The following is a 14,321-nucleotide window of genomic DNA, read 5'->3' as shown; positions in this document are numbered from 1 at the left end:
GGAGTAGTAGCTGGTGTAGAATGTGGTGTCAAGAGAAATTAAAGAAAATAGAGATGAAATATTGATTTTTTGTGGCAGGCCGGTTCAGGGATCTGAACTCTTGATCTTGGAAAGATGAGATAGCATATTTGCAGGAAGGGAAATTGTGAGGCCGGAGAGAGAGGCACAGTCCAGAGTGGTGTTGGGGTCCAGTGTCCAAGTGGAGGGGGGTGTACCAGGACTGGGACGCCTCAGCCACGGACCGGGCACTCGTGTGGGAGGTTGACAGACCTGGTGGTGGGGAGACGAACCTGCCTGTGTTTCTATTCCCGGGGACATCTGCTGCCTGGCTCCCAGCTGAGGAGGACAAGAATGGGGACTGGGGGTTTGAGGAAAGAGAAGAAGGCATGATGTGATCATCTTGGAGAATAGGGTTAACATTTTAGGAAAATGTAGAATTTCTCAGAGGTGTAGAATGTCCACTTGAGCTTTGTGGTCAGAAGATTAAGCTGAGTCCAGTCAGTCTGGTTGTTTTATTCTCCAGGTGCTCAGAACAGGTGCCACATGACAGTTGGGTTTAGCCAGAGTCCGGGTCTTGCCAGGTGAGTACTAGAGAGGCACAGAAAGGCAAGGGAGTGGGGGACACCTACACGTCGGCGACTATCTGGGGACCAGTGGAGTCTAAGCTGGGAAAGGAGGGAAGGGCGGAGGTGAAGGGAGGCGAGGGACAGTGAAGTAGTGGTCAATAGCCAGGGCAGGAGGATTGCTGGAGCGGGAACCAGGGTAGTGAGCTGCACAGACAGGAGATGATGTAGCTCTTGGTACAGACAAGGTCTGGGGTGCGAACACGCATGTGGGTGGGGTGGATGGATAGAGGAAAGGATTGTCAGGAACAAGGAAGTCAAGGAGCTGGGAGGCCAGTGTGTTATATGTGAAGCCACAAAACAGCAAGCAATAACTAGTGTAAGTGGTCCAGAGAAAGACAGCGAGCCAGGAGCTAAGATCAGCCATGGGTGACAGTGAATAACCAGGATACCTCATTTCTCACTGTCTGAACTCAATGCATCTCCCTCAAACCCGATCCATGCTGTGGGCTCCTCCTCCAGAAAATGGCACCACCATCCTGACCCAGAAACCCGGGTGTCACTTTGATTCCTCCCTCTGCTTGACCCCCATACCCAATCACATCTCCACATCTTCTTGATTCTATCGTGCAGACACTTAAATCCAGGTACTTCTTTCCACCCGCACTGCACACGCCCTAGTTTAGGCCGATAGTTGCTGGCAGGACTATTGCATCAGTTCCAAACAGGTAGCCCTGCCTCAGCCCCTACACATTGCAACCAGACACACTGCAAATTAGATTGTGTCACTTCTGTGCTAAATCGCTCCAGGGACTTGTCATTGTCCTTAGGATAAAGTCCACAATCATTAATAGGGATTTACAAAGAAAGCATGCATGACCCAGCCGCTGTCCCCTTCAGACTGACTTCTACCACCAGCTCCTGCCATGGCTCAAGCCTCCTGGGTTTCTTCCAGTCTTTGTCATCAAGTTTGTGCTTCCTGGGCTTATGCTGTCCCCTCTGTCTGGAATCCCACCCCCTTGGCTTGGCAAAACCTCCCCTTTCTTTAGGTGTCAACGCAAGAAGCCTCAGGGAGAGCTTTCCAGGAAGCCTTGGATGTCAGGTCCTCTTTTCTCTCGCCCCTGGCACCCTGTGCTTTCCCAGGAAGCCATGAGTTGGGCAGCTGTCCTTTTCTCTAGAATAGAAGCTCCATGAGGTCAGGGACCATGTTGGATTCTTCCCAGAGGAATCCTCAGCACCTAGCTTGGAACTTTCCCATAAAAGTGGATACAAAATAACACATATTTCTGTTGCAGTAAGAAGACTGAAGCCGTGTTGGGACCTAAAACTGCATGGGCTCTGAAAGACTTTAAAAGGACACAGTTTTTTATTCTTGGCATGCATTTCTCTGAGTTCCCTCTCTTCCCACGGTTATTTGATATTTTGAACCTTGGTTATGGGTCAAGATGACATTATTTACATAAATGTAAAGTTGTTTTCCAGCCGGCCTAAAGCTGCAGACTTGCAAGGAGGCATGTACTACCCAGCAGGATCCTAAGACAAGGATGAGAACAGAAACTAGACGGAGGCTTGGCGAGACCTTGCACCTGGCTCCTTGCATGGAGCCCCCACGACTCATGTCTCCCTCCCGTCTGCTTTTCATTTCACACATTCCATTCCCTCAGCCCCCTCTCAACCCCTCAGTAAACCTGAGTCTTTGGGATGGCTTTAGCCTGGATGTTCTCCTTCAGGTTTACGGGAGAGCTGGGTTAGCCTAACACCTCTCCCTGGGTCACTGGTGTTCCTGAATAAAAGCCGACTTCCATTTTCACCGACAGTTGAGTTTTGAGTGGTTTTACTTTGAAAGGGGGCAGGCAGCCGGACCTGTGCCTGGTAACATTTGCAGGAATGGAAGGTTCTAGAAGTGGAGCAGTTCTAAGTGATGACAAAGTCTGGGATGTGGTCCTGTGAGTGGGTTGCTCAATGCCACAGAGGAGGTGGTCATGGAATAAAAAAACAGGTGATGCATGGGTGGTCCCGGCAGCCCCAGGTCCTGGGAGAACCCCAGGAGGAGACCCTGCCTCATGGGCTCAGTCTTTACTGAGTGAGGGGGAACAGGTGGCAGCAGTGGGGGTGGGAAAGAGGGAAGAAGAAGACAGCAGGGGCCAGGGCAACGCGGGGACTTCTCGAGAAGGTGAAGGTGGATGGATCCGAGGGATGGCAAGAGCAGCATGGGGAGCTTGGGAGATCACGGGTAGGACGGAGGGTAAGGCTGTCCAATGACTGAGGGGGCCCTTGGAGGATTAGTCCCAGCCCCCTCCAGAAGCCTCGAGCTGTCAGATGGTGTTTGGCCCTTGCCTGTCTCCTGGCTCAGGACTTGAGACCTCCGGAACAGCACCTAGGAGAGGTCGCCATGGGAGCAGTCGGGTCCCGGAATGAGCTCACCATCCGCTGGACCCAGCAGCATCCGCTAGGGTGGGGATCTGACATCTCAGGGGTAGCTGGCTATGGCTGGTTCCCTGGCCTGGACTTGGGAGCTGCCTTGGTCTGAGCAGTGTGGGGTCATCTGGTTCTGAACTGGCCGAGAGTGCCACCCTGTTCTCCTGGGTTGGGTGGTTACAGCTCTGGCCTGGAATGGGGTGGGAGCCGCCTTTGTTGCCTGGAGTAGGGAGTTCAGTAGATGGTGTTGGTGCCCTGCCCATGACCCTTTTACTGCGGGACACCCATTTCGCAGCTGCTGTGAACACCGGTTGTTCATGGCTTATAGCTGCCCCTGAAGGACTGACTTTGACCAAAGGTCAAAGTGTGTGAATTGAGCCGGAGCCACCTAGCCCCTTCTGCCAGCCTGTGCCACTGAGGTGGCCTGAAGCCAACGGCTGACTGATGTGACAGTTCAAAAGTCCAGTGCCCTTGCCTTCAGGGGGACAACTCTATGGTGGGATACATGACCCAAAGCCCCTCCTATCCTGCTTCCCTTGCTTTGTCTCTCACATGCACACAAATCCCTGCCTCAGGCTCTGCTTCTGGGAACCTGACCTAAGATGGGTGACTCTCTGATCTTGTCCCATAATCAAGAGTGGGCTTGGAGGCTACCCATGGACCACAGGGGACACAGCTCTGGACAGACTCAGCAGATCTGTGTGTGCTTGGCGGGTCCCCTCCCCTCTCTAGGCTCAAGTTTGCTTACCTATAAATGAGAACTTTAGGCTGGTTTTAGTTAAAAGAACAACAGCAACAGAACACACAAACACTTGGCTGAACTCCCTGGGCTAGGTGTGGTAGAGGATTCAGGTAAACAAGACACAGTCCCGTCTCAAGGCGGCTCAGCCTATTTACTCACTTAGCAAGCATTGAAGGCAGCCGGGACCTGGATGACTCAGCCCTGCCTGGGAAGAGCTCCCAGACTGATAGGGAGACACTCAGGGGGACTGATCATGCCAATTTGTGGGCAATGGCAGAGGCTGGCGCTTGGACAGGCAGTTAAGGCTGTCCTTGAGGTCCGAGGGAGGGTCCCAGGGGAAGCGGGAAGGGCATTCCAGGTAGTGGAAACAGCGTGACGAAGGCACGAGGCATGGCCCCACATGAATGTCTGCCTGGGAGCCACGGGCCCTTTGGTGTTGCTGGTGTACAAAAGGATGGAGGGAGCAGGGGATGAGGTTGGGAGGTTGGGGGTGCCATGCTGAGGGCAATGGGGGTGGGGGTGGTGGTGGTGGAAGAATTTTTAAAGCAGGAGGAAATGGCACAGTCAGATTTGTACATGGATAAATTATTCTGTCCCCATAGTGGAGGGCAGATTGGAGCGGCCCAATAAGAGGAAGTAAGGCTGTGAGGTGGGAGAAGGGGGACAGATACAGGAGGCATTTAGGGCTCGGAATCAGTGGGATGTGGTGCTGTGTTGGGATGAGGGCTGAGGGAGGGGAGGGCTGAGGTGACAGGCCTGGCTCCTGGCTTGGACAGCTGGGTGGACGGCCTGTCCTTCATGAGGTGGGGGTGCAGGATCTGTGAGGAGGGCAGGTTTGGGGGAAGGTGATGAGGTCAGTTTGGGATTGCTCAGTGTGAGGTGCCTGTGGGCTCTAGGAAAGTTGTCCAGTGGGCAGTTGTTGGGACTCAGAGGCAGGTCCAGACTGGAATGCGGTTTTGGGAATTGTCAAGGTCTGCGTGGTGGTAGGGGTGGGGGAGGATCAGGCTTCTCCAGGAATGTGTGTCGGTGAAAAGAACAGGAAATTCCACAGACTTGAGGATCCTGAGGGACTGTTTAGCTTCGATGCTCTCCATGGGCCCTGGCCTGTGGAGATGTGCCTCCTACACAACACGACAGACCCCCTCCCCAACTGGCGCTCAGCACCGTCCCCTCCCACTAGCTGGGACCTGTGCTGGGCAGGGTTAGGGAGGCCACAGGCATTCATCTGATGGAGACTCACTGAGTACCGACTCCTGCTGGATACAAGGTCTCTTGGGGTCCCTTTCCTCCTACCTTGGCCAGCTGGTTGCAGAACCCAGAGACCCCTGGAGTAGCCTCTGCCTTTGGGCATCCCCCTGGGGGGCACACTCTGTGTGCATGTGGGTGATGGGTAAGCCTGGATCTGGGGCTCGGGTGCCCACTGGATGGACTTTGAGGTTTATCTGACCCCCCTGCTTTCCCTCCCACCACTCCCCACCTGTCTGCAAAGTATTGGGAAAATCATATTTATTAAGGGTTTTGATGTCCCTATTGCCATATACAAAATCCCCACCAGCCATCAACCTCCCTCCCCTGAGGCTCATGACCCAGGGACCAAACTGCTCCCTGCACTGGCCCCTGGGTGTGTCCTGAGCCCCCACAGCCACCCTCCTCAGTGGCCCTACTGCAGAAAAGACACAACTGCCCTTGCCTGTTTTCCCAGGTGGTCTCAGGGAATAGGTAGGGGGACCTGGTGATCCTATCCACCAATCTTGCCGGTTATGGGTACCCATCTACAGCCATAGGGGCTGACCCAGCCTTCGTTAAGACAGAGATCTCATCTTGGGGGTTCCCTTTCTGGGAAAGGACATATGGTGGGCACGTATCAGGTAGATGACCCTGGCGCCGAGACCGCCGGCGCCTGGGGCTGAAGACCTCCAGGCACTTCTTGCCCACCAGATAGAAGACCTCACTGAGATTGAGCAGGATGCAGATGGCAGCTGTGGTCACCATGAAGTAGGTGAAGACCTTCTTCTCTGTTGGGCGGGAGATGTAACAGTCCACAGTGTGGGGGCAGGGTGACACGGAGCAGGCCACCACGCGGGGCATGTCATAATCCTGGTAGAGGCGGTGGAAGATGTAGAGGAAGCCGGAGTCGACAGCGGCCTTGAAGATGAGACTCAGCAAGTACGTCCACCAGAGCCCACCCCGCTTCTTGCTCGGGTTGTCGTACAGGGACGGGGCGTTGGGCCCGTGCTTCAGGCGGTGCCTGCGCTCGCGTTGAAGCAGTCCACTATATTGGGACATGGAGCCGCATGACACTTGACCACAGGAGGGAGGGTGTATTTGGGGTAGAATGAGTGGAACACATAGAGGAAGGTGGCATCCACGCTGGCCTTGAACACCAGGCTAAAGACATACGTCCACCAGAGCCCTCCCCGTTTCTTGCCGGGGTTCAGGTAGAGGTGCCCAGCATCTTCCCCAGCTGCCTCTAGGTGCTTCTTCTCCCGAGCCTCGCGGTAGGCCACGTGCATGACCACGAGCAGCGAGGGGCACGTGACCAGGATGAGCTGCAGGGCCCAGAGGCGCACGTGGGACACGGGGAAGAACTCATCGTAGCAGACGTTGGGACAGCCTGGCTGCTTGGTGTTGCAGATGAAGTCCTTCTGCTCATCGTCCCACACCTCCTCGGCTGCCACCACGTACACCAGCACGCGGAAGATGAAGACCACCGACAGCCAGATGCGGCTCAGCGCCGTGGAGTACTTGTTCACGCCACTCAGGAGGCCCTGCAAAAATGCCCAGTTCATGCCGGCTGTGTCCTCGGCAGCTCACGTGGACGGGTCTACACCTGGGTGCCAGCTACGCAGGCCTTGGGAGCCACGAGGCCTGGGAGAACCTGGAAATGGGCACCCTTAATGATGGCGCGATTGACAAGACCATTCACAACCAGCCTGTCATCATGTCCTCACTCACAGTGACTCGGCGGGGGAGGGATTGCCATTGTCCCCATTTCACAGGGAGTAAACTAAGGCCTAGAGGCACCTGCCCAAGGCCCTGCAGCTGGAGTAGAAGAGCTGGTCTTGAACCTTGGTCTTCAGGTTCCTAAATCACGGTCTATCTTATTCTACAAAGTAATAGATACGTGTGAAGATAATCATCCTACATGGCTATACCAGCCAACCTCTTTTACCCCAAGGGTCAGCCCTGCAGCCACATGACTTCTAAAGAGGTGGTAAGAAGGTGTGGATTGGAGGATCTGCTCTCCCATCAGCTGCCGGGGCTGGACCAGGGTAAGAGGAGGTGGGAGCATGGCTTTATCAGTTGTCAGATTCAGTCAACTTTTACCAAATGCCAATATGAGCATGGCCCTGTGCTGGGCAAGTTCACATCAGCCCCTTGGTCGATCCCGGAAAAATCTCCATTCTTATTCCTCCTCTCTTGCTCCAGGAAGGCTCCCAGCCCCAATGTTCCCTCCCAAACTAAACAGAAGCTCTTTGGAACCATGGTGGCTTGGCACCATTCCCGCAACCCTGCCGCATTGGTGCTGGGGCCCCAGGGCTGACTGTCTCGACCACAGTGGGTTCCTCTGGAATTCCAACTATTCCGGCTTCAGGAAGGGACTTGGGAAGGAACATAAGTGGGATTCTGGCATGGTCTGTGCCTCATTTTTTCTGTCAGGGATCTCAAACCACCCCCCAAAGCCCGCCCCTATCTGCTTAGTGGCTGTTTTCTAGGCAAGTCTCCAATCATTTCCATCAGGCCCCTGGCTGGTACACCCTAAACTCCACACCCCCTTATCTGGAGTTCCCATCATGTTCCATCTCTAAGCCCTGCCCTCCCCTGTCCCTGATTCAGCTCTCAGCCTCTTCAGACATCCTAGCCCTGGGACACTTTCTGAGCACTGTCCTCTGAGTTTCACGGCAGGATGCATCACCTGTGCTCAGATGGTCTATTTACCTGTCTTTCTTACCAGACTGTCAGCACCTGGAGGGAGGACTGTAAATCTCATTCATCCCTGTCTCCCCAGGACCCAGCACTCGGCCTGACCCGGAGAACACACTATAGACATTTTAAAAACTGAATTGAAACCTCATTTCTTCCTGATCCTTCCTCTTGTCTCTTCTCTGGTCCTCTGGACTCCTTTTAGTCTGGCAGGACAGTCCTTCCCTTCCTTGGAGCTTCCCAGGGGTTGCTCCAGGGACCCTGACCCTCTGGCCCCTCTGGCCCCTCTAGGCTCCTCCCTGAAGCCCGGCCCACAGCCCCAGATCCCCTGGCTATCCTCAGCCCAGCCGGTCCCTTGCCTCCCAGTCCAGTCTCCTGCCCTATTTGGTCCTCACCCGTCTCGGGTCCAGCAGCTGCTCTCCTGTCCCTGGGCTTGTCTGTCTGCCTCGGGGCCTCCCAGAGGCAGCTTTTGTCTCTCACTCCCATGCTGGGTGGGGCTTTCTGAGCCAATGAGCCAAGCGAGAGTGATTGGGTGGGTGGGTGGCAGGCGGACGGGCGGGCTTCCCTGGGCACATACTCCGAGCAAACACCTGCAGCTCTTCTCTCCTGGCCCACGCCTTCTCTCCAGCCTGGCTGGGCATGGCTGGGCTGGGCTCCCTGAGCTGACAGGTATGTGGGTGAGACTGAAGTGACCCCAGGCCCAGGACAGCATCGGCGTGATTGAACTTGCTCCCGTCCTGTTGCCTCATTGCCCCTGCCCCCCGTCCCCAGGCCTCTTTCCTGCCCTTTTCTCTGGAAGCCCAATTCTGAGTTCCTCAGCAGCCCACATCTATGGAGAGGGGCAACCGTCATTCAGCCCCGGAACACATCCTACACTGGTGGGCATAAATCTGGGGCCTAGAGCTTGGGCTGCTCTTGGACTGTGTAGGAGATCGGGGTGGGGGGTCAGGGTGGTGTCACTATGGCTTTTCTAGACCAGGGCACCCACTGCCCTGGTGGAGACGAGGAATGCAGGTTGCAGCATGAAGTGCCCCAGTGGGCATGGGGTCAGGCACAGCCTCGCTGTCTGTCCTATAGGGGCCTGGGCCTCTGGGTTCTGGGGAATGTCCCAGGGAAGTTGGATGTGACCAGCAGGGACTACAGAGGGGCTGTGGGCCTGCATCCCAGCTGGGACAGTGAAGTGTAATGTGCAGCCAGGGAGGGGCCCCTCTGCCTCACTTCCCACAAGCATTTATCAAGCACTTCCTAATACCAGTGATTAACATTTATGTGGCCTTTTACAGCTGGCTACCCTGTCCACAGCCATGAGTTCATTGATCCTCACAGTAATGCCACAGGCAAGGTATTATTAACCCATTTTGGAGATGAGTTGCAGTCACTTTCCCAGAGCCAGTGGAACTTGGGTTCAGTGCAGGCACTCTGACTCCAGAGCCTATGAACTGCAGCACGTCGCCCCCGCACTTGGCTCCTCTCTCTTTGCAGACAACCCACAGCCCTAAACTTGCAACTGGGGATAAAGGTTCGACTTGAGGATGAACAAGTAGTGTGATCCCCAGGAGTGCTGGGGGACCCCTTTTCTGGAGTGGAGGATGACCTCTCATCTGGCTGGACAGAATGCAGCCCTTTGCAGGGGCAGAGAGATGGACACCGTGGCCTGATAAGGATGGCAAAGGCCGAACAACCAAAGGGCACCTTGAATCAGTGAATGAGTTCACATTTATTAAGCCCTGACCATGGGCCACACACATTAAAGGTACTTACACATCTGTTCTCTTATTAAACCCCTCCTTGCAACAACCTTGTGAGATGGCCCTCAGTATCTCCATATTACAGAAAAGGAAACTGAGGTGCAGAGCAGAGGGGTAACATGCCCAAGGCCACACAGCTGGGGCAGGTGGCCAGAGCTGAGGAATAGGGATTTGATTTCAGGCTGTCTAAATCCTCCCTCTTGACTGCCCCCAGCTTGAGACCTCCAGGCTACACCTATGAGAGATGCTGGAACTTTCCAATCCAGGCTCAACCTATCAGCTCAGTCTAGGCAGCCTCTCACAGGACAGTTTTCTTCACGTGGTCTCGGGGGCAGTCGGGTAAAAGAGGACAGTGAGTGTCTGAGCCCAGAAGGATGAGGTTGCCCGAGAGGACGTTGTCATGTTTGCAAGAAGAGGCGGCACAGTCTGGGTGATGCCCCCAGCATGCGGTGTGGGCTCTCCTTGCTGCCAGGCACTTGCAGCACCTCTTGCCCACCAGGTAGGCCAGCTCCACGAGGTTGAGCAGGATGCAGATGGCGGCTGTGACTACCATGAAGAGGGTGAAGATGTTCTTCTCTGAGGGCTTGGAGATGAAGCAGTCCACTATATTGGGACATGGAGCCGCATGACACTTGACCACAGGAGGGAGGGTGTATTTGGGGTAGAATGAGTGGAACACATAGAGGAAGGTGGCATCCACGCTGGCCTTGAACACCAGGCTAAAGACATACGTCCACCAGAGCCCTCCCCGTTTCTTGCCGGGGTTCAGGTAGAGGTGCCCAGCATCTTCCCCAGCTGCCTCTAGGTGCTTCTTCTCCCGAGCCTCGCGGTAGGCCACGTGCATGACCACGAGCAGCGAGGGGCACGTGACCAGGATGAGCTGCAGGGCCCAGAGGCGCACGTGGGACACGGGGAAGAACTCATCGAAGCAGACGTTGGAGCAGCCTGGCTGGCGGGTGTTGCAGTCAAAATCCTTGTGGTCGTCACTCCACACACGCTCAGCCGTCACCAGGTATACCAGCACGCGGAAGATGAAGACCAGGGACAGCCAGATGCGCCCGAAGGCGGTGGAGTACTTGTTGACCCCGCTCAGGAGCCCCTCAAAGATCCCCCAGTTCATGGTGGACGCGTGTCGGCTGTTACTGCAGGGAAACAATAATGATTACCCACATTCATAGAATACTCGCTCTGAGCACTGTATAGGAACATGCCATCATATTTAATCGTCATAACCACCAGAGGAACTACTTTCTATTATTGTCCCCATTTGACAGATGGAGGAAGCTGAGGTTTAGAGGGGGTACACAATGTTACAAAACTGTTAGGTGCATGGCTGGGATCTGAGCACAGGTAACTAAGTTCAGAGCCCAATTCTTACTTATGGAAGTGGGAGAGGGTGGGTCCAGGGAGCCATGCATTCCTCCTAGGGCCCGAGACTCTGGTGTTGGAGTCCTGCAGAGTGAAGACTTACAGAGTTGAGATATTCTGCCTACTCCCTCTGTTCCAACCCTGGCCCTCCTCCTCAGGGAGCTGAGCCTTGGGATGACCCCTTCTCCCTTGAGATGACCCCTTCAGCCCTCTCTGCTTTCTGAGCACTGCTCTCTCCCTAAGACAGACCCCTCCTAAGGGAAACCTGCTCTTTGCCCTTTGCTTCGTTTGGGGGAAAGGGATGGAGAAGAGGCTGAAACCTTGTCCCCAAATCCCTGTCTGGTCTAATACTTCATAAATATCCAGACAGTGTCCTGCTCAGGAGTGACTTACTTGAAGCAAGGCCAGTGAGAATACAGCTGAAAGATAAAGTTAAGGAGCAACAATTCTCTTTATACGAGGGGTCTTCAAAAAGTCCACGGAAAATGCATATTATGAAAAAACCATGAGTGGATTGCAAAAATTTTTTTTTGCCTGAAAATACACTCATGCTAACTTATTATAACATGTCTGAACAGGATCTAGTTTGAGGTTCTAAGAACGATAAGACATCGGTTTGAAAAGAGCCTCTATCAGAGCAACATGTATTCTGCTAAAATTGAAGCAAGAACAAACATCGAATTTATGGTGAAGCTTGGGTGGAAGAATGGTGAAATCATTGATGCTTTACAAAAAGTTTATGGGGACAATGACCCAAAACAATCAACAGTTTACAAATGGGTAACTCATTTAAAAAAGGGATGAGGTGATGAAGCCCACAGCAGCAGGCCACCCACATCAATTTACATGGAAAAAATGAATCTTGTTCATGCCCTAATTGAAGAGGGCTGTTGATTAACATCAGAAACAATAGCCAATACCATAGGCATCTCAACTGGTTCAGCTTACATGATTCTGAGTGAAAAATTACAGCTGAGCAAACATTTCACTCGATGGGTGCCAAAACTGTTGTGCTCAGATCAGCTGCAGAGAAGAGCAGAACTTTCAATGGAAGTTTTAAACAAGTGAGATCATGACCCTGAAGCATTTCTTCAAAGAACTGTCACAGGAGATAAAACAGGGCTTTAGTAGTCTGATCCTGAAGACAAAGCACAATCAAAGCCGTGGCTGCCAAGGGTGCAAGTGGTTCAGTCAAAGCAAAAGCAGCCTAGTCAAGAGCAAAGGTCGTGGCACCAGTTTTTTGGGATGCTCAAAGCATTTTGCTTAGTGGCTTTCTGGAGGGCCAAAGAACAATAACATCTGCTTATTAGGAGAATGTTCTGAGAAAGATAGCCAAGCCTTTGCAGAAAAACATCCAGGAAAGCTTCACCAGAGAGTCCTTCACCACCACTAAATGCTCCTGCTCGGTCCTCTCATCAAACAAGGGCAATTTTGTGAGAGTTTCAATGGAAAATCATTAGGCATCCATCCACCTTACAATCCTGATTTGGCTCCTTCTGACTTCTTTTTGTTTCCTAATCTTAAAAAAACCTTTAAAGGACACCCATTTTTCTTCAGTTAATAATGTAAAAAAGACTGATTGAAATGGTTAAATTGCCAGGAACCTCAGTTCTTTAGGGATGAACTAAATGGCTGGTATCACTTACAAAAGAGTCTTGAACTTGATGGAGCTAATTCTGAGAAATAAAGTTTATACTTTTTCTCTTTATCTTTTAATTCCATGTTTCCAAGAACTTTTTGAAGTCCCCTCATACAATAGGCTTCCTAGAGTAGTGTGGTATTTTAGTGTTTCCCAAACCAGTGTACCATGGAACCCTGCTTCATAGGCTGGCAATAGGAGTGGTGAGAGAAAAAGATTCTGTGTTCGAGAAAAGTTGGCTAACACTGGGTGCAGCAAAATAAAATAGGTCTGTTTGCTCAAAGATGCTAATAAATTCACTTTGTGAATCTTCAAAAGAAGGACAAAATATATGGCATTGCTTAAGCTCTTTTGACCACAGAATCCCTTTTCCTCCTGACACATCTTTTATCATCTTGTGGAACAGCTGTGTCAAGACAGCAAAATGGAAAATGCTGCTCTGGTCAGTTCTGCTGGTGAATTTGGTGTGATGAAGTTATGGAATCAGATTTAAGGAGTGTGATTGCTGTGCAGAGTGAGGGTGCCCACTTCCTCACTTGGAAGTTGTCTGCCTGATTCCTGGGGGGTCCCCTGAGGGCCTTGCGCTGTGGTCTCACTCTGCTGTGCATCCTGGGACCCTGGGAGCCTGTCTGCACAGCCTCGTGCTCTAAGGGGTTTATGATGCCCTTCCAGGTGCTGGTCCAGGATGAAAATCACCAGGCTGCCCTGACCCCCTGTGTGATCTACTGCAAAGCAGGTGGTGATAGCAGCCAACATTGATTGGGATTTATGCCATGCCAGGCACTGTTCTAAGCCCTTTGCATGAATGTGTTATTCCTTTACAGCAACCTTAGGAAGGGATATGATATTTTTTTATTCCCAATTTACAGATGAGGAAAGTGGAGCACAGAGAGGTTAATTAGTTTCGTCACTGTTACACTGCTAGAAAGTAGCAGGGCTGGGATTTGAACCCAGGCAGGCCGGCTCCAGAACCTACCCTCTGGGAACTGCTCAGTCTAGGGCCTGTGCCCCTCCCTTCAAGTTCTGGTGAGCCCATGTGTGCCCACTTCATCCTCTACCTCATGGATCCTGGGTGAAGGAGTCTGGGGGTATCTCTGCTCACCACCCTGTCTCTCTATACCACCTACTCCTTGGACATGGGGCTCCTGCTCTGAATCATCAGCTGGTCTGCTCAGTCATACCTGAGGTGGGTGGAACTCCTGGAAACTTGTCAGGGAACACCCTGGGAGGCCCCAGCCCTTAATCCCCAGGGACTCTTGTCCAGCCCACTCCCACTTGGGGTGGGGTGGGGCAGGGCTTTGCAGGCCCAGGCAGAGCTGCTCTGCCTGCAGAGCTCTGGGCTCCTCTGCGATCCCCTCTCCTGTTCAGTTCCTGGCTCCCACCTTTGCCCATCTGGGGAGAGAAGGAAGAACCCAGAGCAGAGGGGGAGGAGCCCTTCATTCTTCCACCATTAGAACCCAGGGTGGTCCATGTGTACAGGCCACCTCTCCTCACTCCTTACCAGAGAAGTCTCTCCCTGCCAGGTGTGCCAAGGGACAGGGCACATCTGCCCACAGATGCCCTTACCTGAGTTGCTACTCCTCAGGACTTTCCCGGTACTGGCTCCTGGCAAGCAGAATTCATGTCAGGACCAGGGAGGGTTTCTGGGGAAGCTGGTCCCTGGGACAGAGCCTGCTGAGCCGGCAACAGTCTGGGTGTGCCAGAGCCTGGCCCGGGAGGAGGAGGAGCTGTGGCTGGTACTGCCATTGGCTGGGTCCCAGCCTCCCTGGACTGCCTCCGACGAGGCTCAGGAAACTTAGAAGTTCACTCTTCCCAGGGCACTGAGCCCAGAATCCTTGATCTTCCAGGATCCACTAGACCCCCACAGGTCCACTCTGACCCCCTGTTCCTTTTCACATCCCTCAGCTTGTGTGGGAGGA

The 14,321-nt window shown here is 53.2% G+C and overlaps 2 protein-coding genes across 2 annotated transcripts; both read right to left on the bottom strand.

The window, feature by feature from the left end:
- Positions 1-5,481: 5,481 nt before the first annotated feature.
- On the bottom strand, positions 5,482-6,512 carry GJB4 (gap junction protein, beta 4, 30.3kDa). The gene is made up of 2 exons (XM_008585620.1): positions 6,202-6,512; positions 5,482-5,971 (listed from the first exon to the last, which is right to left on the bottom strand). The coding sequence occupies exons 1-2, from the start codon at positions 6,510-6,512 to the stop codon at positions 5,482-5,484; spliced, it is 801 nt and encodes a 266-aa protein (XP_008583842.1).
- A 3,181-nt stretch (positions 6,513-9,693) lies between these two features.
- GJB5 (gap junction protein, beta 5, 31.1kDa) lies at positions 9,694-10,515 on the bottom strand. The gene has a single exon (XM_008585200.1). The coding sequence runs from the start codon at positions 10,513-10,515 to the stop codon at positions 9,694-9,696; it is 822 nt and encodes a 273-aa protein (XP_008583422.1).
- Between the last annotated feature and the right edge of the window lie 3,806 nt (positions 10,516-14,321).

The sequence above is a fragment of the Galeopterus variegatus genome, unplaced genomic scaffold, assembly GCF_000696425.1.
Source record: "Galeopterus variegatus unplaced genomic scaffold, G_variegatus-3.0.2 Scaffold106, whole genome shotgun sequence".
In the NCBI taxonomy this organism is placed as follows: Eukaryota; Metazoa; Chordata; class Mammalia; order Dermoptera; family Cynocephalidae; genus Galeopterus; species Galeopterus variegatus.
This window is presented reverse-complemented; position numbering and strand designations above follow the sequence as displayed.